General features: G+C 40.8%; 1 protein-coding gene across 1 annotated transcript in view; it reads left to right on the top strand.

Annotated features, from left to right (window-relative positions):
• KATNAL1 (katanin catalytic subunit A1 like 1) overlaps nt 1–20743 on the top strand; it is a 103533-nt gene that overhangs the window by 32906 nt on the left and 49884 nt on the right. The window contains exon 4 of the mRNA XM_056561851.1: nt 482–647. Within this exon, the coding sequence (XP_056417826.1) occupies nt 482–647 (166 nt within the window). The remainder of the gene's footprint in view (nt 1–481; nt 648–20743) is intronic.

Below are 20743 nucleotides of genomic sequence, written 5' to 3'. Positions count from 1 at the left end.
TAAAGAAATTCTGAAACTTTTTTTTAACCTGAAATACGTTGGATTTTGGAGCTCAAGTCTGATCCAAGGAGTTGTCGCCCCAAAATTTACGGGACCTAAAGGATCTATTGCTTAACCTCTTGATACCTGGTACCACAGGATACCTTCAAAGGTCCTATAGAGTCCAGGTCTCAATGCGTCCGAGTTGTTTCAGAGGCACAAGCTGGAGCCTGCACACTATTTTGCTGGTGGTTTTAATTTTATTGGCGATCACTGTATCTTGACCATCCTGATTCTGTAAAATATTGGATTTACCAGGATTGACACACCTTCGAACAGGAATGGTCGGTCCACAGTGCTGACTTTTCATCTATGTAAACTGTATATAGGTTTTGAGCATTTTTTTTTTCATCCACTTCGGTCACAACAATAAATGTAAGTATTTCTTGGCACCAACCAATACATTTCAGTTAAACCTATGGTTTCCTTTTATGTTTTTCAGGGCTCCTCCCCAGGTCAGAAGACCTAACAGAGATGTAAAGCCTTTACGTAAAGAATCTCCTGGAATCCAACCACATGGCCCTGTCGGCAGAGCGCATCCTATTTCAAAAAACGACAAGGTGTCAAATCGGGAAAGAGATGTCCGAGGAAGAGTAAAGGATGACAAGGTAAGGAACTAATTTATTTTCTCGGGTGGTCTTCAAGGAAATTTGAATTGTCTTTAAAAAAAACAAAAACAAACAAACAAGACTCATCACCCTATCATTCTTTACTGTAAGAGCAGTGAGACTATGGAACTCTCTGACACAGCATGCTTTCATAGTTGAGGGGGTTGGCCAAGATCATAATGAAGGAGATTTATCAAAACCCGTGCAGAGGAAAAGTTGACCAGTTGCCCATAGCAACCAATCAGATCGCTTCTTTCATTTTTGAAAAGGTCTCTAATAAATGAAGGAAGTGATCTGATTGGTTGCTATGGGCAACTGGTCAACTTTTCTTCTGCACAGGTTTTGATAAATCTCCCCCAATGTATTTTCTATATGGCCAGGGTGGTATAAGAATAAAAAGGAAGTCATACTCCCCCCCCACACCCCGGTCTGGTCCCTGCTTGTCACCGCTTCTTCCTGGTGACAAGTCTCAAAAAATGGCTAACACTGGCCATAGTAGTGTCCCACCTAAGTTAGTAATTATCTAAGTAAGCAGTGCTTGCTGAGACTACTTGTCACAAGGAAGAAGCGTTGACCAGACCAGAGTGATAAGTATGACTTTTTTTTTCTTCTTTTTATTCACCACCCCCAGCCATATAGAAAGGGACACACAATATATAAATTGGCCTGGATACCTTAAAAGTATTTGCATTACAAGTTATGTGTACTTGATACTGTAGATGAGTTACTGTTCCAGGAATTAGGAAGGGTTTATTTTTATTACACCTAATATGAGGCAATTGGCAACTACATCGTGAGGTTTTTTCCTGCCTCTCTTCCACTAAGAGGTTATAGTTTATAATATATCTAAAATTGAATACAGGTAGGTTGAGGGCTAAAGAGTCTTTGCATCCCGCTGAAGGGGCATGAGGGTGAGAATACTCCCAGTGATGCTGACTGACAGGTCATACCTTACAATGCCCCACCCATATATATTTTTCAGTTGAATGCCAGCACTGTATACAGTGTCCATCACTGTGGATGTAAACCGTTATTAAAGGGGTATTCCGGCTCTATACATCTTATCCCCCAACCAAACGATAGGGGATAAGATGTATGATCGCAGGGGTCGCGCCACTGGGGACCACCATGATCTCTGTGCAGCCCCTGGCATTCTGAGTTGGGCTCTGCCTCTGAGACAGGGACGTGATGTCATCACCACACCCCTAGGGATGTAACGCCACGCCCCTCCATTCAGGTCTATGGGAGGGGGCGTGATGGCCATCACGCCCCCTCCCATAGACATGAATGGAGGGGCGTGGCATGATGTCACGTCCTAGTCTTGGAGGCAGCGCCCGGCTAAGAATGCCGGCGGCTGCACCAAGATCGCGGGGGTCCCCAGCGGCAGGTCCCCTGGGATAAGATGTATAAAGCCAGAATACCCCTTTAATGTCAACCTTCAGGTAGGGTCTGCTGGGATCATCGCTCAAGGATCGCATTGATGAGCTAATATCGAATATGTAGTTGAAGTTATTTTTCTCTTTTTTTTATTTATTTTTATTTTTTATTTTATACCAGCTGTCTGGAAAACAATCGAATTACATCATATCTTTTTTTCCAGCAGCTGGGAACCAAGTGCATTTCCCTTTTACCCTTTCCATCTATTTTTAACCTAATTTTGCGTTGCCATGGTGGTTATTGTTGTCTGTGGAGAGCATTAGTCGCATTTTGAGTTTCTGGAAAGGTAGAAAGTGTGTGCAGCAGAGCTTCTCAAGCTGTGAGGCAGGCTGCGCTACTGAGACTTGCTGTCATCTCCACAGTAATAACCTGGAAGAAGCCATTGTCTGCTCATGGCACATTTCTGTTCCGCATACAGTACAGCCTGCTGCAGCTGCGTGTTCTATTCAGTGATGCCGCACAGCTATTAAAAATAAGAAAAAGCAGTAACACAAGAGTACATTGATCCGTGCTGTTGGGTGTATCCCACCCATCGAACAGCAGCTAGTTCACACTCTTAGCAGTATCTGTATATGTCTCCAGCTTATGAGATCCGAGCAGAGATGAAGGAACATGGACCATGACTGAGGCAGGGTTGAAGGAGAACAGATCTCGAGCATTATTAAAGGGAAACGGCAAGCCGGTCCACCTGCACTGAACCAAATACACAGGGTTATAATGTGTTAATATCTAGCTTATAGATCTCATATTAGGAATATATTGATACTGCTAGTAGAAGTAAATGATAGGATCCATGACAACAATGTAATAAGAAAGGAGACAGTCGGCAACTCACCGGATGCTCTTCTTACTTCTTCTTTATTAAAATACTAATTTTACATAGTTGGGGAGGACAACAATACAGGGGGGTACAGCAAGGCAAGGCAAGGCCTTGCTGTTCCCTGTGTTTTGTTGTCCTCCCCGTCTATATAAAGGCCTTGCTGTACCCCCGTGTATGGTTGTCCTCCCCGTCTATATAAAGGCCTTGCTGTACCCCCGTGTATTGTTGTCCTCTCCGACTATGTTAAGGCCTTGCTGTACCCCCGTGTATTGTTGTCCTCCCCGACTATGTAAAGTGAGTATTTTAATAAAGAAGAAGAGCATCCGGTGAGTTGCCGACTTTTTTCTTATTACATTACTTTTTCTGAACAACATGTACAGTAAAGATATTGGCCCAGAATTTTGGCACCAAATGTGCTAGAAATGTGGTGCATGGCAATTGTGACCCAATTATTACACACAGTGCATCAAAAAGAATAGTAAACTGTGTCTCACTCAAGAAGGCTGCATGGCTAAGACAGAAAGTTAAAAATGTTACCGTGTGGCAAAAATGTGGCATTATTTTGGCTTAAAGCTAGCCAAATAATAGTTTGTACTTCGACTCGATAGACAAATGTGTCAGATGTATCAGACTGACTAGTCTAAGTTAACACTGTCTAGGAATTAGGGATCGACCGATATCAATTTTTTAGGGCCGATACCGATAATCTGTGACCTTTGAGGCCGATAGCCGATAATTTATACCGATATTCCGGTATAAGTTATCAGCTATTAGCTCCCCCCCCAGAAGCCGCTGCAGATCAATGATTTAAAACGGGTGCTTTTTATATCAATGAACTGCAGTGGCTTTTGCGGGGCCAGTGACTGCCGCCGCCCGCTTCTCTCCCCCTGCCTGTCCTGGGGTCCTCCCTAGTCCAACCACCACCGCTGCTCCATTGCCTCCCCCCATCCCCGGTTTTATAATTACCTGTTCCCGGGGCTCGTGGTCCGTGCTACTTCAGGCTCCGGTGGAGTCCTGAGCTGTCACTGTGTGCACTGACGGTGACGTCGCGTTGAGGACGTCACTCGTCATTGTGCTGCGCAGCGTGCAAGAAGTCGCAGGAGCCAGAAGTAGCGCGGACCCCGGGCCCCGGGAACAGGTAATTATAAAACCGGGGATGGGGGGGAGGTAATGGGGCAGCGGCGGTGGTGGTCTCTGGCCAGGTGGGGGGGGGAAGGGCATTATCGGCATATCGGCAAGGTAATTGCCGATACCGATAATGTCCAAAATCATGAATATCTGCTGATAATATCGGCCAAACCGATAATCGGTCGATCCCTACTAGGAATTAGATTAGGTTTAGTACATCTGGGTTATTGTTTCAATAAAGATGAGTAGTGTAAAAACAAGTGGAAAAATAACCAAACATAAAAAGAAGAAAATACAAAACCTAAAACCTTAAACATTGAGAAGTAGTAATTGATGGAATAAAAGGAGGCAGAAGCTGCAACAATTCTGGAAATGAATAAAGGAAAAAAAAGAAACCAGGCAGTACTATTCCCCTTGTCAATTACAAATGTCACATTTGGGATTGTCCATAACCTTCTGTTCCTTTGGAAGAGAAAATGTCTCATATTTTCCAAAGGAACAGAATTCTCCTCTTCAACAGAAATTCATTATAACTTATGAACTCTTGCTAACTATGCACTGTCTGTTTTAAGGATAATATCAAGTAATCTGCCTTATTCACTTTGATATAATTCTCATTTGGATATTACATATATTGTATGCATTTATATTTTAGTAGGTGTTGATATTAATATTTTCATTGTGCATATAATCGAAAGATATTTTCCCTTTGCAGCTATCATTATTAATATTGATATTTAGCTGCTGCTAGGACACCCACAAGGACCCTGTGACTTGTCGTTTTTTTTGTAAACTGCTAATTGGTCTGATTATTTTATCCCCATTTTTTATTTTAAGTGTATTTTATTTTTCACAATAACTGCCTAGTTAATTTATTATGTTGTTCTGTTACACTTCTTTTAAGTATAGATCATTTATTAAGGTGTTAACTATATTTATTCCGCTAACATTACCCTGGAAATACATATCCATCTATCACCTCCAATCGTGTATACTATTAGTCCTGTTTATGAACAAACCTGTATAGCTACACATATATACTATCCTATTTATCTTGCGGTCTGATACTCCCTTTTAATTCTTTTTCACTTTCTCTCAAGGTATATGTATAGGAGGTTCAATATCAGAGACCTCAAATAAGATTATATATATATATATATATATATATATATATATATATATATATATAAATATACTGTGTGTGTATATATATATATATGTATATATATGTATATATATATATATATATATATATATATATATATATATATATAATCAATAAAGAAATTCCCTGCCTTACTCAAAATAATGTTTGAATATTCTGAGTGCACCTCTGAAAATTTCAGTGGTAAAAATTAGGGCTGGGCGGTATACCGGTTCATACCGAATACCAACATTTTTGTGCTGCACGATATGAATTTTAACCCATACCTCAATACCGGTTTGGCCCCTCCCCCTCGGGAATGAATGAATTAGCCCAGCGCTGCGCTGTCCCCACATCGGGGAACTAATCATATATTGCCCGCGAGCGCTGTTCTGCCCCCCCAATTAATTATCAGCCTAGAGCTGTCCCCATCCTCGCCCTCCTGTTTGTTGTGGCCGCCAGCGCTGATACTCTATACCAGTGGTCTTCAATCTGCGGACCTCCAGATGTTGCAAATCTGCAACTCTCAGCATGCATGCTGGGAGTTGTAGTCTTGTAACATCTGGAGGTCGGCAGGTTGAAGACCACTGCTCTATACTGTGCTGTATCCCTATGCCCGGGCTGCAAAAAATAAACAAAATAAACTTTATCTTACCTCCCATTGGTCTGATACCGGCCTCATCTGCTTCCTAGGGAATGGAACGTCGGACAGCCGTCAGCCTATCACCGGCCGCAGCTATGTTCTGCCTCGGCCGGTGATAGGCTGAGCCCACTGTCATGTAAGAAGCCGTCCAGAGCTCCTTACATGACAGTGGGCTCAGCCTATCAGCGGCCGAGGTGGAACATCGCTGCGGCTGGTGATAGGCTGACGGCTGTCCGACGTTCCCGTCCCCAGCGTAAGGCCGACGTCGGATCATGCGTTAGTTTATTTTGTTTACCTTGTGTCGGCGCCGGCGGCTGCAACAAACAGCACGAGGAGGGCAGCGCTAGCGGGTGGCATGTGAGTATTTACCCCGATGGGGGCAGCGCTGGGCTGATAATTAATTTGGGGGGGGGGGGGGGGGGGGGCAGAACAGTGCAGCGCTGGGCTGCTAATTAATTTTGGGGGGGGGGGGGGGGAAGAGAAGGAGGAGGAGGAAATACCATTATATACCGTGGAGGCACCGAAAGGTACAAACATACAGTGATACACATATTTGGTCATACCGCCCAGACCTAGTAAAAATGTCTTTTAGGGTATGTTTCTATTGGTGCTATTTTTTATTTTTTTTTCTCAAGAAAAACAATGGAGACCTTGGTGGAACTTGGTGGACTCTTTTATAAGTCATCAGGTTCTCACAGCCTCTGCTAGTGTCTGGTATGCAAGGGTCTGGGTTAACATCATGTTTACTGTACATAATTTAATTCAGGATGCAGATGTTTAGAATAACTCAGAATTGGTTACATTTTTATACTGAAATTTGTGAGTTCTTATATTTGGTGATAAAAAGTATTTTGGTCTGCGTCCATGGATCACTGTGGATACATTTTTATAAAATATTCCTTATTTTTAAGAAAATATGTTATAAAAAATGACCAATTGTTTAAAAGGGTACTGTGCCCCTAGACATCTTATGTCCTATCCAAAGGATAAGGGATAAGATGTCTGATCGTGGGGGTCCTGCCACTCGATACCCCTGCGATCTCTCCTGCAGCATCCCTATCATCTGGTGCTCGGAGCGAGCTTCGCTCCGTGCCTGATGACTGGTGATGCAGGGGCCGGAGGATCGTGAAGTCACTACCCTGCCCCCTCATGATGTCACGCCCTGCCCCCTTAATGCAAGTCTATGGGAGGGGGTGTGGTGGCCGTCACATCCCTCCTATAGACTTGCATTAAGGGGGCGGGGTAGTGACATCACGATCCTCCGGTCCCTGCATCACCAGTCATCAGGCACGTAGTGAGGATAGGGGATTAGATGTCTAGGGGCGGAGTACCCCTTTAAATCAAGTTTTTTTGTTGAACATATTTTTATGAATTTTTGGTGATGTTATTTCTAATTTACCATTTTACCATCTATATTTTAAAGTAATCCTGAACTGTTGCAGTTTCCATTCTGGCCACTAGGCCTAAAACTAAGCTGAAACTTCCTGTTCTGTACAGATCTTTTCCCAGTAATGCCTTTCTTCTCAGAGCAGACAAGGGAACCAGTGAAAGGTAACACTGCAGAGCTTACCTTCCCCCATCCCTGTAAAATGACCTTTGCAAAGGTCCCAGAGAATGCCCAGTAGCGTCTCCAAATTATCTGAATGGGACATGTCCTGTCTATTGTTGTCTATGGTTCATGGGTGATGTCAACCATATCTCTAAATCAGTGATTCCCAACTGGGGTTCCCTGGATCCCCAGGGTCCTGTCAGGCCCTGCCCGGGGTACTGCGATGCTCCGGCAATTTTTTTTTTTTTTAAACCTCCTGCCCTGGCCTGTGAGCCTGTGAATTAGGGCAGCACAGGGGGAAGGGAAGCCTGCATGCGCATTGCGTGTACGTGCGCACACAGCGTCCCCCTCCCCCTGTGGTGTTGTGAGTGAGTCACAGGTGTGCAGGCCGGGAAGGGGATATATGTAATGGGGATGGTGCACTAGACCATCCTCCCGGCCCCAGGACCAACCATCTATCCTCCCAGGACCATCTTCCCGTCCCCCTGCAGTAGGACATTGAAAAACAGCTCAACTTAATTGAGGTAATGCACCCCTACTCCCCTGTCACCCATGTACACTCTTCTACAACCATCTGTCACCCATGTACACCCCTCAACACCCCTCTGTCACCCATGTACACCCCTCAACACCCCTCTGTCACCCATGTACACCCCTCAACACCCCTCTGTCACCCATGTGCACCCCTCTACACCCCTGTCACCAATGTGCACTCTTCTACACCCCTCTGTCACCAATGTACACTATTCTACACCCGTCTGTCACCCATGTACACTATTTTACACCCCTCTGTCACCCATGTACACTATTCTACACCCCTCTGTTACCACTTTATACCTATACGCCCCTGTATTCCTCTTCACTTGTAAAAGAAGAGGCTGATGCAGTAAAAGTGCGGGTTTAGCATGTTTAACAGTGAAGAATTGTTCGTCATGAAGACCCGGAGAAGAGAAGGGAATGACGCTGATTTTAGAAGATGTCACTTTCGAGTTGCTGTACAAAGCAGCACTGTAATCTACATAGCCAACAGATAAATTGATAATGTGCATTGCAGCTGTTTACCCACAACAACCCTCACCCCTTTTTTTTTTTTTGGTTTGTTCAAATTCGGTAGGGGTACCCTGCAGAAGAAGGTTGGGATCCACTGCTCTAAATGCTGTTAAAATCAACTGCCACCATAAAATGACTGGCCCCATAATATTTTACTAAAATAAAAAAATAAAATTACAATCAGAAAATAGTTTTCATATCTGGCTCTAATCAGAAAAAAAATGTTTAATGTCAAGTACAACATTTCTGTTTTTATGTTATGTTTTTCTAAAATCTTTTTTACTTTTAATATCAGTTTATAACTGATCATACGTTCTCTCCAGCTACATTCGAAGCGACTATAGCTAGCTGTAAGGATATTATCTACAACCATTTATAATTATACTCATGAAGCTAAAAGTATGTTTTCTTTCCCATGTATTTTTCATGAAGCACAGAAAGTAATTATTTCCCTGCGCGCGCAAGACGATTGTAAAATAAATCCGGCGGTCTGCAGCCTGTGTGGGTTTCTTTCGGAAGGTTTTGGAGGGCTGCTCATTAGTCTGTGTGGCTGGCATGCCGGCAAAGTGATTGAACAGCAGGTTTGCTTAGCAACCAACCACAAGTGTCAGCAGAAGTGTTGCAGACAGCACAGCCGCTCGGATCATTCTCCGATCCCGCATAAAGGAAACTCTCCTGTGGGGTTTGGCTTATCATTTATTATTGTCTTGGCAAGTATAGGCTTCATTTAACCTTTTTGTATCCTCGGGGGAGTATCAAAAAAGACCTTAGTCAAGAGGATGGAATTTTCTTTTTGAATGATGAAATTTCTCCCAAGTGTCTAATTGGAAATACACTTAAGTATGTGAAGAATAGAAAAAAAAAGCATCTTAGGTTGAGGCAGGATGTGAGAACAGGTTCTTCATTCTACTATGTAGATAATTTACATTACACTGTTCTAACACTGAAATGTCACAAAGACATATTGAGTGAGTGTATATATACACTTCTGAACATTTAAAATTGCAACACTAAGAAACAAAAGTTGTGGAATTCTGGAAATCACATGATGAAACGTTAATAGTATGCAAAAGAGGGAAACAAAATATTTAGAACATCTCTACAGTGGTCCCTCAATATACATGAGGGATACATACCATGGATTATACTCGTGTGGCCCCGCCGCTCCGTTCCGTCAGTTCGCCTCTCTTTTGATGCCGTATCACTATGTCGCTCTCCGGCGCCGTCATCACATCGCCACTCACGTCTCCCAATAGGGGCAGCATGAGCAGCAACGCGATGATGGCGACAGAGAGCGACGGCGACAGAGAGCGGCAGCAGAGGAGCGGCGCAATGACAGACCAGAGCGGCGGGGACAAATAAGTATTAATCAGCGGGGCACATTTAACGGCTATCCGGCAGCTGAATCAGTCAGCGCTGCCAAATAGCCATTTTAGCCGTTTTGCTGTTGCTGATGGAAGACAAGTGCTAAGATGCTGGAGGCTATTGTAGCACGTTTAGGTCACACAGGCTGCTCACAATGCCATGAGCAACATGTAATCTGTCTTTTTCACGTTGAAAAACAACTCCTGGGACATTTCAGAGAAATTGCCATACTACTGCTTCCACAACTTCCAAAAATTGTGTACGTGGAATGAAGACTAGAGGGGTCTGGTCCCCGTACATTATGCCACCCCACACCATAGTCCCAGGATAGGACCAGTGTGTTGTTTCCTCGTAAAGGCCTTTTCATGGCATTTCCCACATGGCATAGACAATTTCTGGCTATCATTGTGTCCGAGACAAAAACGGGACTAATTCATTGCTGAAGAGGATAGACCTCTATTGTCCATACTCTGTACCATAACCTTACGGCTTTTCCTTCTTGAATAAGGCATGTAAGGAATCTCTGGGGCTCTGTGACATGGTTGCTAGGTTCTGCTAGGGCCAACAGCACCGTCAAAAAAAAAAAGTTATGGGTCTTGGAATGTGGCAACAATTTGTTTTGTTGTTGTTAATAAAAAGTGTTTCTACTATACCAACCTACTAAAACCGAAAAAAGAAAAAAAAACACACGCAAAAAAAAAACAAAAAAAAACCTTATATAAATTGCTGTAGTCATACTGATCCATAGAATAAAGTTGTATAGTGGCATTTTTTTTTACTGCATGGTAATGGTGTCAAGTCTGAATGCAAGAAAGAACTATCCACCCCCCAAACAAAAATAAATAAAATTGAATTAATAAGTTATATGAAGCTCAAAAAGGTGCCATTAAAAGTACAACTTGTCCAACAAAAAACAAGCCCCTGACCAAAAAATATAAAAGTAACAGTTCTTAGAACACACCAATAAAGCAAAATGAAGAAAACTGTTTGGGCAATAATACCCAAAATAGCTTGGTCACTGAGGCGTTAAAGGGGTACTCCAGTGGCAAACTTTTTTTTTTTTTTTAAATGAACTGATGTCAAAAAGTAAATTACTTTTATTAAAAATATATTTACCCTTCCAGTACTTTTTAGCAGCTGTATGCTATAGAGGAAATTCTTTTCTTTTTGAATTTCTTTTTTGTGTTGTCCACAGTGCTCTCTGCTGACACCTCTGTCTGTGTCAGGAACTGTCTGGAGCAGCATAGGTTTGCTATGGGGATTTTCTCCTGTTCTGGGCAGTTCCTGAAACGGACTGAGGTGTCAGCAGAGAGCACTGTGGACAAGACAAAAAAGGAAATTTAAAAAGAAAAGAATTTTCTCTGTAGCATACAGCTGCTAAAAAGTACTGGAAGGGTAAAGATTTTTTAGTAGAAGTAATTTGCAAATGTGTTTAACTTTCTGGCACCAGTTGATTTAAAAATGTTTTCCACTGGAGTACCCCTTTTAAGCTTCACTACTGTCTTTTAACTCGGGATGAAAAATATCCTACTGTTATGCACGATTACATTTAAATAGCAGATATATAATTTAATCCCATTAAAGGTACAGGGCCATTTATGGACAATATCCTTTATTATTTCCCTGATAAATGGTGCAGTTAAAATAATATACAGTAGTAATGTAATGTAGAAGTAATGAATAAGATTTTTATATCCAAATTTAATTTAAAAAATGAAATGCAACAATGCAATATTTCTTCTTTTCTCATGACTGAACTGCTGAGGGCACCACTGCTTTTTTACTTGCGTACCGTCCAGCTAAACGTACTTTCTCCATCTGCTTTTGAGCAATTCATGTGTAAAAGGCACTTGACATTAGAGTATACTTGTCTTACATCTGCAAGTGTAGGGGAACGGCAATGGGATGGAAAACTGTTTATTCCGTGATAGTCTCGGAAGGAGCTCATTGACTTTATCCCTTTAATGCAGTGGTCTCAAACTGTGGCCCTCCAGCTCCCTCCAACTGCGCTGGATGTGCTGAGTACTAGCACTACCCAACAAGGCCACAACAGCTGAGGTCTTAAACTGTGGTAAGATGTTGCAAAACTTCAACTCCCAGCATGCCCTTGAAGTTTTGCAAAATCTTCAGGGCCACAGTTTAAGACCTCAGCTGTTGTGGCCTTGTTGGGTAGTGCTAGTACTAAGCACATCCAGCGCAGTTGCCTTTTATATATCAACCACGATTTGTTACTCTGCTAAGGATTATAAAATAACAGGTGTTTCACGTCATCCCTAGGGCTTTTTGTTACCTAAAATAATATTTGCATCCATGTATAAATGCTATTATGTATTGCCTTCCTCCACTTATGGCATACGTTAGAATTGCATGATAGCGATGTCCCAATATATTATGTCTATGCTAATAAGAATTACTTCCACAGGAATATTCTGCTTATAGTTTCAGGATAAGGCATCATATTCCCTTTCCCCCCAAGGCATCCCTGTTAGCCCATTAGCAAGTACAAACTATTTTACCACTGTCTTTATCTGTCGCTGCATAAATAGAATACAGCCGGCTGTAAAAGGTTAGTGGCTCTGTGTATGGATTAGCAGATTTCCTGCTGCTGTCTTACTCTGTTATTGGATTGCTTACGCTTGTAGAGAGAGCAGGAAAGTTTAATAAAGAATCGCTGTTTATGCAGTTCCCTAATGCCAATAGCGCACGCACATTCATAGATGATATATAATACAGGGCCATGATGCAGTTTAGTAAATGCTGCAATTCTTATCTTTATTTTTTGTTTTTATTGCAGTATGGAAAAGGAAATGGTTTTGCTCAGATGCATAAGTGAACTTAAAGGGGTAATCCGGTAGAAGCCTTTTTTTTATTTTTTTAAATGAACTGGTGCCAGAAAGTTAACCAGATTTGTAAATTACTTCTATTAAAAAATCTTAATTCTTTCAGTACTTATTAGCAGCTGGATGCTACAGAGGAAATTCTTTACTTTTTGAATTTCTTTTTTGTGTTGTCCACAGTGCTCTCTGCTGACACCTGATGCCCGTATCAGGAACTGTCCAGAGCAGGAGAAAATCCCCATAGCAAACCGATTCTGCTCTGGACAGTTCCTGACACGGACAGAGGTGTCAGCAGAGAGCACTGTGGACAACACAAAATAGAAATTCAAAAAGAAAAGAATTTCCTCTGTAGCATACAGCTGCTAAAAAGTACTAAAAGGATTAAGATTTTTTAATAGAAGTAATTTACAAATCTGTTTAACCTTCTGGCACCAGTTCATTTTTTTTTTAAGTTTTCCACCGGAGTACCCCTTTAAAGTGATATTCTTCTCATGAAGTTATCCCATGTCCACAGGATGTGAATACGATGAGGAAGAAAAATGGTGATTTGCTGTGGCGCTGCCTTATAGAGACCAAATCGATTCCAGTCCAGTTCAAAATAAAGCATTCATATTTTTCTAAGTAATTGTTTATTTTAAAGACGTTTTTTCATATTTATATAACATATGAGGTACAGAAAACCAAAAAGTACATCACGTAATAATGTAAAGAAATCAGAATCATATATTCAGTATAATAATATTCATGACATTTTAAATTGAAGGCAATATATTCCTCAATGTGTGCGTAAAGAAAACAATATGTGGTTCGTTGGGGTTTCTAAATATTGGTATCTAGAATGCATAAAGATTCAGTGATTTGGCATAAACCAGATGTATGGCCTATCCCGATAGGCCAAAATTATTCTACCATCTACATATTTCGTTGAGAGAGGGAGTATACCCCTAGATGACATAGAGAATACATGAGGAAATCAAGAACAAGGTAAAAGGAACAATAAGGATAGAGAATTGGGGAAAGAAGAAGAGAATTGGAGAAGTATATCCGCTCCGTCTCATACTGTGGAGGGAGTTGAAAACTAACTAGGCTCTGTATGATTCTTCCTCCCATAAGTCCCAGGGCCGCCATGTCTAGTGGAATTGAGACATGGTATGGTATATGAGGGCAGAGAGATATTCCATCCATCTTACCTCCCTAATCCTGCCTAGTAGTGCCAATAAGGGTGGTGTCTCAGTACGTTGCCATACTGCGCTATGAGGCATTTAGATGCAGTTAAGATGTGGAGACACTATTCCCCATCCCCTCCCAAGCTGGGGCTTGTACTTTCTTAACCCCTGTGTTTTGACTGTTTATACTGTTAGCCCCTGTGTTTTGACTTGTTTCACTTGTCCTGAGCTGCAGGGATTCATTTCTCCCTGCTCATGCCTTTGTTTGTGTTTTTATTGAAAAACTCTGAATAATAATTAACAGTTCAAAAAATAAAAAATAAAAAAAATGTGGAGACACAGTTTGACCTGGAACTTAAGACAGTTCCATAGGAGATTAAGGAGAAATATTGATGGATCCGTATGGACCAGATATCCAAGTAGTTTGTGAATAATATTACGTACCCTTAACCAAAACAGTTTCAGTAAAGAACATTCCCAAAATATATGCGGGAGAGTCCCTTTATCAATCCCACACCGCCAACATGTTTCGGAGACTTGAGGAAAGAAACGTTGTAATGCATCTGGGGTATGGTACCAAAACATGAGTATTTTAAATTGATTATCCTTATGTGAGATAAACGAAGAAGATTTACAGCATGAGACCAAATCCTTTGCCAGTACTATAATGGAATGTGTTTTCCCAGATAAGATTCCCACTTGGACTTGTATGAATGAGGGTTTAAGTCCAGATCAGTGGGTGTTACCAGAATGTTCTAAATTTGTGAAATAAGGCCTTTAGATGTCACTGTTTTTCTGCATATTGCTTCAAATGGTGTTAGGGAGGGAAGTGGTCTATTCATGGAAGAGGGGAAACATTTATTGATGATTTCCCTATACAAGGGAAGGGAAGAGTCAGGGAGATCATATTTGTCTTGGAGGGTCACAAAGGTAAAATGGTACACCTAAGTGGGTCAATTATGTCAATTAGTTGAAACAATCTATCCTTCATCCAAGGAGAGATCACATCAATATATTTACTCAATGGAATAAAAAAGTTAAAGCGCAAGGGGGTTAACAAGGATTTAGGTGATTTCAGGAGAAATGCAGAAGAGGATCTCTCCCAGATATTGTTAGTAAGTTTCATGGAGCCCAGTAGGTCTTTGAAAGTTTCGGTTGGGTTCCAGGCCCATATATGGGAACTGAGAGGAGCAGCAATAAAATATGCCGGAATGCCAGACCGCCAACGTTTTTAGGTGATGCCAAAACCGAAAAAGGGATTCTATGGCGTTCCCCTTTCCATACAAATTTTAATAGTGACTATTGGAGTTTTTGCAAGGTCTTTTTGGGAACAGGAATGGGTAAGGTTTCGAAGAGGTAAAGGGCCTTGGGTAAGACAGTCATCATAACATTTAGTCAGTAAGGCGTTAATCTCCTGAATAAGCGAGGGAAAATTATATTTAAACAAGGAAGTGAAGTTTGGAGTGAGTTTGATCCCAAGATATTTTAATGAGGTGTTTTGCAGCTAAAATTATAATTTAGCTGTAGTCTCTGAAGGTCAGGTCCTGTAATGTTTATGAGTAACGCTTCAGTTTTAGTAGAATTGATTTTATAACCTGACACTTTAGAATACAGTTGGATAGAGGAGAGGAGGGTAGGTAGGGAAATGTGGGGGTTTGTTTATGTGAGGAGGACGTCGTCCACAAATAGAGAAATCTTGAACTCTGAAGAGTCCAATCTAACTCCATTTATGTCAGAGTTGTTTCTTATACTAGCTGCTAGAGGGCTCTATACTTAATACGAATAATAAAGGAGATGGGGAACACCCCTGTTTTGTCCCATTGGAAATCTTAAAGAATGGGGATAATAACTAATTTATGAATTATGAATTATTAATTATGGTCAACAAAAATATTAATATTATGACCGTTATAATTTGCCAAAAATATACAAACCATGCAATTCACCATATCTGGGCCCGCCTTTTCCCAGATACGAGTTCTTTGAAGTAGTGGTAGATGTAACTTTTGCAATATAAAAAAATAACACAGTTATTATAAAAATTATATGTACATTTATTGATTATAATTGATTTACATTAAAGAGTAATAAAAACAGACCATAATATAAATACAATTATGTTAAGAATATCAATGACTTAATGTTAGATATAAATCAATGGAGTATTAGTATGTTATTTAATAATATTAAGCTTAGTCACAGAAGTAGGTTAGTTCAGGCATCATTTATATTACTATGCATAGAGATAATCATATTACATGATATCTAATGGGCATTTTACATATATAAAATGGGAGTAAACCCCGCCCAGTTCGAACCACAACTATCTCTGGTAAGATACGGTACTAAATATATAATTTATAGTACGCTACTAATTAGGAAGACTTAAATTAAGTTTCCTTGTGGTAATTATTATTTCATGTGGTGAAGCAGAGAAAGAGCCCATCAGACTATGCTAATATGCAATATGATCATTGCATTGATCCCCATAAGACGAGCCCCGTTCATCTGCAGTAGAAGGGTGTGTGGCTTATAAACTACTATTACATATCATAATTGAGATTATATATGTCAGGTCTGCTCATCTACATAACATAATTCCGTCCACATTAAAAAAGAGGTAACTTAATCAAATAAGAAACCTTTGTATCTTACCGAGTGTAGGCACGGTTGTAATCCTGGATAAAAGATAGATGGCTGCCTGGGGTCCATGGGGATGCCTGTAGTCATAACCGGTTATCAGAGAAGAGTGGGCTATAGGACATACTCTCCCCCTGACTCTTCATGGCTCCACCCCTTCAGATAGCTTCTAGGAACTTCAGTAATAGGGATCTGTGTTGCTTCTGTGATGCCTCCTTTTGCAGTTCCCTGCAGTTCTTCCAGTTCTCCTTACACCTGCTTTTAGCTTGTTTTCAGAAGATCCACCCAAACAAATATCAGATCATCCAATGATGACTGGGGTTGGTGTGTGTATGGAGATCAGGGCTAGTCACATGCCTAGTCACATGACATCACAGCTAATCATTAATGATAACTGTATATTCTATGTGTGATTAAATTCACCATAAGTGATAGATATATCTATATAATGTATCATGGCTACTTTATTTATCATTATATGATATATGATTTCTGAATGAACTTATCAGGCAACTGAAAATTACATGATTGAACATCCCATACATTATTTAGACAAATTGAATACAGCATTTAGCTACATAGCTGTATACATAATAATAATAATAATAATAATTGTTATAATGCCACTATCAATCAGTTATATATCAATATTGTTATAATAGGGCTAGACAGCATATTCATGCTACATTGATCATATTATAAGGAATGGTTTTATGAAGACATCTATATTAACTTGTATTTCACTTTTGGCTGGCAGAATCGCACCTTGTTGACTATCAGAGACATGTCTTTTGTTTACAGTCCCCCAGTATCCCTAGCTTAGTAAATATGAAAGCTATTGTGTTCAAACCCAGCTAACACCGTCAAGATTTAAAGATCTCAAGTATTTACTGCTCTCAAGACTTTTGTCAGTAGACCATTTTCTGACTTGTTTGCCAGACCCCATAGTTTATATCTACATGTCTATTAGAGAGATAACATCTTTGCAAACATTCAAAGGAATACACATTTCTAGAGATACTGTGATCTTTCAATGAACTCCACTTAGGCCTACTTACTCGGGGCCTTCTGAGAATTCCTACAACATGGCGGACATTTTGCCATGTTTTATCTTTCATATTAGAACATCTGATTATATCAGTACCAAATAACCCGACACCATAAGACTTGTGGGCTTCCATGAGAAATGGCCAACTCAACCTGTTGAATGCTTTTTCAGCATCTAAGCTGAGTAGAAGACCTGTTTTCTTTTTGTTTAAAAAAAATGATCTATGATTTTTATGTTCCTTCTCGTGCTGTCCCCAGCCTGCCTACGTTGCACAAACCCCACTTGATCTTTGTGAACTAATTTAGGGAGTACCTCGCCCAACCTATTAACCAACAATTTGGAAAAGAATCTGAGTTTAGCAGGAAGACTGGGCAATAATTTGCACACTCAGATGGCTTGGGAAGAACTATAATATAGGAGTCGAGCATAGTGGAAGGAATGGGCTCACCTGATGATAAAAAATAATTAAATAAAGTCAACTTGTGGGGGGTAAGGGTGTCCAAAACACTTTAATAATATAAATACGTAAGAGCGTCAGGTCCCTGGGACTTACCATTAGGTAAACTTTTTATTGTAGCCTGCAATTCTTCTGACGTAATTTGAGAATTAAGTAATTGTAGGTCATCTAATGTGATTCTTGGCAAGTTACATTTATCTAGGTAAGATTAAACAATACGTTTCTGTTTGCAGGATCAAAAGGATGGTCAGGATCTAAATTATATAGTTGAGAATAGTAATCCCCGAACAATTTAGCAATATGTTCCGGGTCATATATGATATGACATGATTTATCTTTTATTTTAAGTGGGTTAGACTGAAGGGACTGAGAGTTAAGTTGGGAAGCAAGCAAGGAGTGGGTCTTATTCGCCCTAGCATAATACTTATGTTTGGCGTATGTAACCAGTTTCTCTGCATTATTAACCTCCATGTCTCTGTTTGTTTCTTGTCTGGGTGATACGTCTCAGAAGTGCTATTGTGGGGCGAGTCTGTATCCTCCGCTCTAGGGATTTTAGTGATTTCTCTAAATCAGATGAGTCCTTCAGCAGTTCCTTCTTAATTCTAGAAGATAATGCTATACATTGACGCCTGAAAACTGATTTATGTGGTTCCCATAGAGTGGAGGATGAGACCGACCCTATATTATACACAAAATATTCCTTCAAACATTCCTTCAATAATTTTTTATGTATTTTTTTTTTTTTTTAAGCAATGACTCATTTAGTCTCCAATGACACACCCTTCATGGAGCCGAACCATCTTTTAACTCTAATGTAATTGGAGCATGGTCGGACCATGTGATGGGATGGATCACAGATTTTTCTGAGAGACGTAGGGCCAACACATTACCGAAAAAGGTGTATATCCTTGTATGGGTGGTATGTGGGTGGGAATAAAAAGTGAATTCCCTATTTTTTGGGTTAAGTATGCGCCATAGATCAAATGAGTGGTGTTTCCTGATTAATTGCCTAAATTGTGAAGATAGGCGGATAGAAGCTGGTGACAGGGTAGGGTGGTCGATCGAATGTTTATCTGTAGTGTCAGAGAACGTAATGTTGAAGTCACCACCTGTTAATATAGTTGTCGGAAGGAATATAGGCAATTTATTGAAAACCAGTTTTAAAAAGGTTATTTGAGAGTGGTTAGGTGAGTATAAATTACAGAGAGTAATGGGGGTATTGTATAATCTGCCAGAAATAATGATATATCTACCATTCGGATCGGATATTGCACTTGAAAAGGGCAATTTTTGGAGAACATAATGGCCACCCCACCTCTTTTCCTATCTTGATTCAAAGTAAATACCTTGGGATATTGGCGTAGAGCAAAATTAAAGGCTTAAAGGGCGCATTTCGGGGGCAAGTTCCCTCTTTCTCAATTGCAGAAAAGGAATGAATATGATATGCATATACCAAGACTAACCCCAGGTGAGCACATTTCACAACCGGGGCTATTGTGGGGACATAAAGCCCACGGTATTACGCGAGGCGCTATCCTCTCCATCTTTTTCCCTTCCTTTATTTGCTTCACAGGATGTTGGAATAACAAGTGGATTAGTGATGCACCAATATAAATCGGTGGTCGAAATGTTTTGGCCGAGAGTGCTGTTTTCAGAATAGAAAGCATGTACAATAAGCTTCCTTCCCTGGATATACAAAGGGGCACTCTGCCCCTAAACATCGTATCCCCTTTCCAAAGGATAGGGGATATAATTTGTGATCGTGAGGGTCCCCCAAGCTGGGACCCTGCGATCTCCGGCACAGCACCCCAGTCATTTGGTGCATGGAGCGAACACCGCTCCTTGCTGGATGATTGTGACCACAGTCGTCACACCCCCTCCATTCATGTCTATGGGAAGAGGCGTGACGGCTATGTACCCCCCCCCCCCCATGGACACATTGGCGTGACAGCCCAGAAATCTCGAGGATCCCAGCAGCTGGACCCCCCATGATCAGACATCTTTGTCAAGGAGAGGAGTACCTCTTTAACCTTGCCTTCTCTACTGGGCATCTTTAGCAAGAGTGTTGCTATGGGAGAAAGGAAGTGGACTATGGACTGGTGGCAGAGCATTTTTTTTATTTTTATTGTTGGATGGGGGATAGTTAATTTACTTCTTCGGAGACGGTCATCCCAACTAAAATAGAATATTTATTTTAGGGTCAGGGGCATAGTATATAATATATGGTGCCCACTGGCACAGTATATAATATATGGTGGCTGCACATGGTATATGGTTGTACACAGGATATAATATATGGTGGCACTTGCTGGAACAATGTATATAGTGGCACACAGTATATAATATATGGTGGCCCAGGATATATGGTGGATGAGAGAAAAAAGCAATTTTAGATTCAGTTTTCGGCCAAGAACATTTTTTTGATTTCGGCTCAGAATTATTTTATTTTTGGTGCACTACTAAAGCTATGTTTACACGGTGTAAATTGTGCGAAAAGTCTGCCCTGAAAAAATGAGGATAATTCTGCACATTTGAGTGTTCTGGCAGTGCTAGATAGCAATACATTTCCAAGCGGAATCCACAGAAACAGGTTCATCATTTCTAGGGATGCCAAAATTGCCATTGGTGGGGGAATTCCGCCATGTGCACAGTGTAGCAAAATCCCATTGTATTCAATGGGACTCTGATGAAGCCGAATATTTTTCCAGAATTTCACTCAGAAATTTTGTTGTGTGAACATGGCCTAAAGCTGATCCCACCAACCACTGGGACCCCAACCAATCCTAAGAAATCAGCAATGTTCGGTGGCCCC

This window comes from Hyla sarda, chromosome 2 (genome assembly GCF_029499605.1).
Source record: "Hyla sarda isolate aHylSar1 chromosome 2, aHylSar1.hap1, whole genome shotgun sequence".
NCBI classification, from domain to species: Eukaryota; Metazoa; Chordata; class Amphibia; order Anura; family Hylidae; genus Hyla; species Hyla sarda.
The sequence above is the reverse complement of the archived record's forward strand: the minus strand, read 5'-3'. Positions and strand labels throughout refer to the sequence as shown.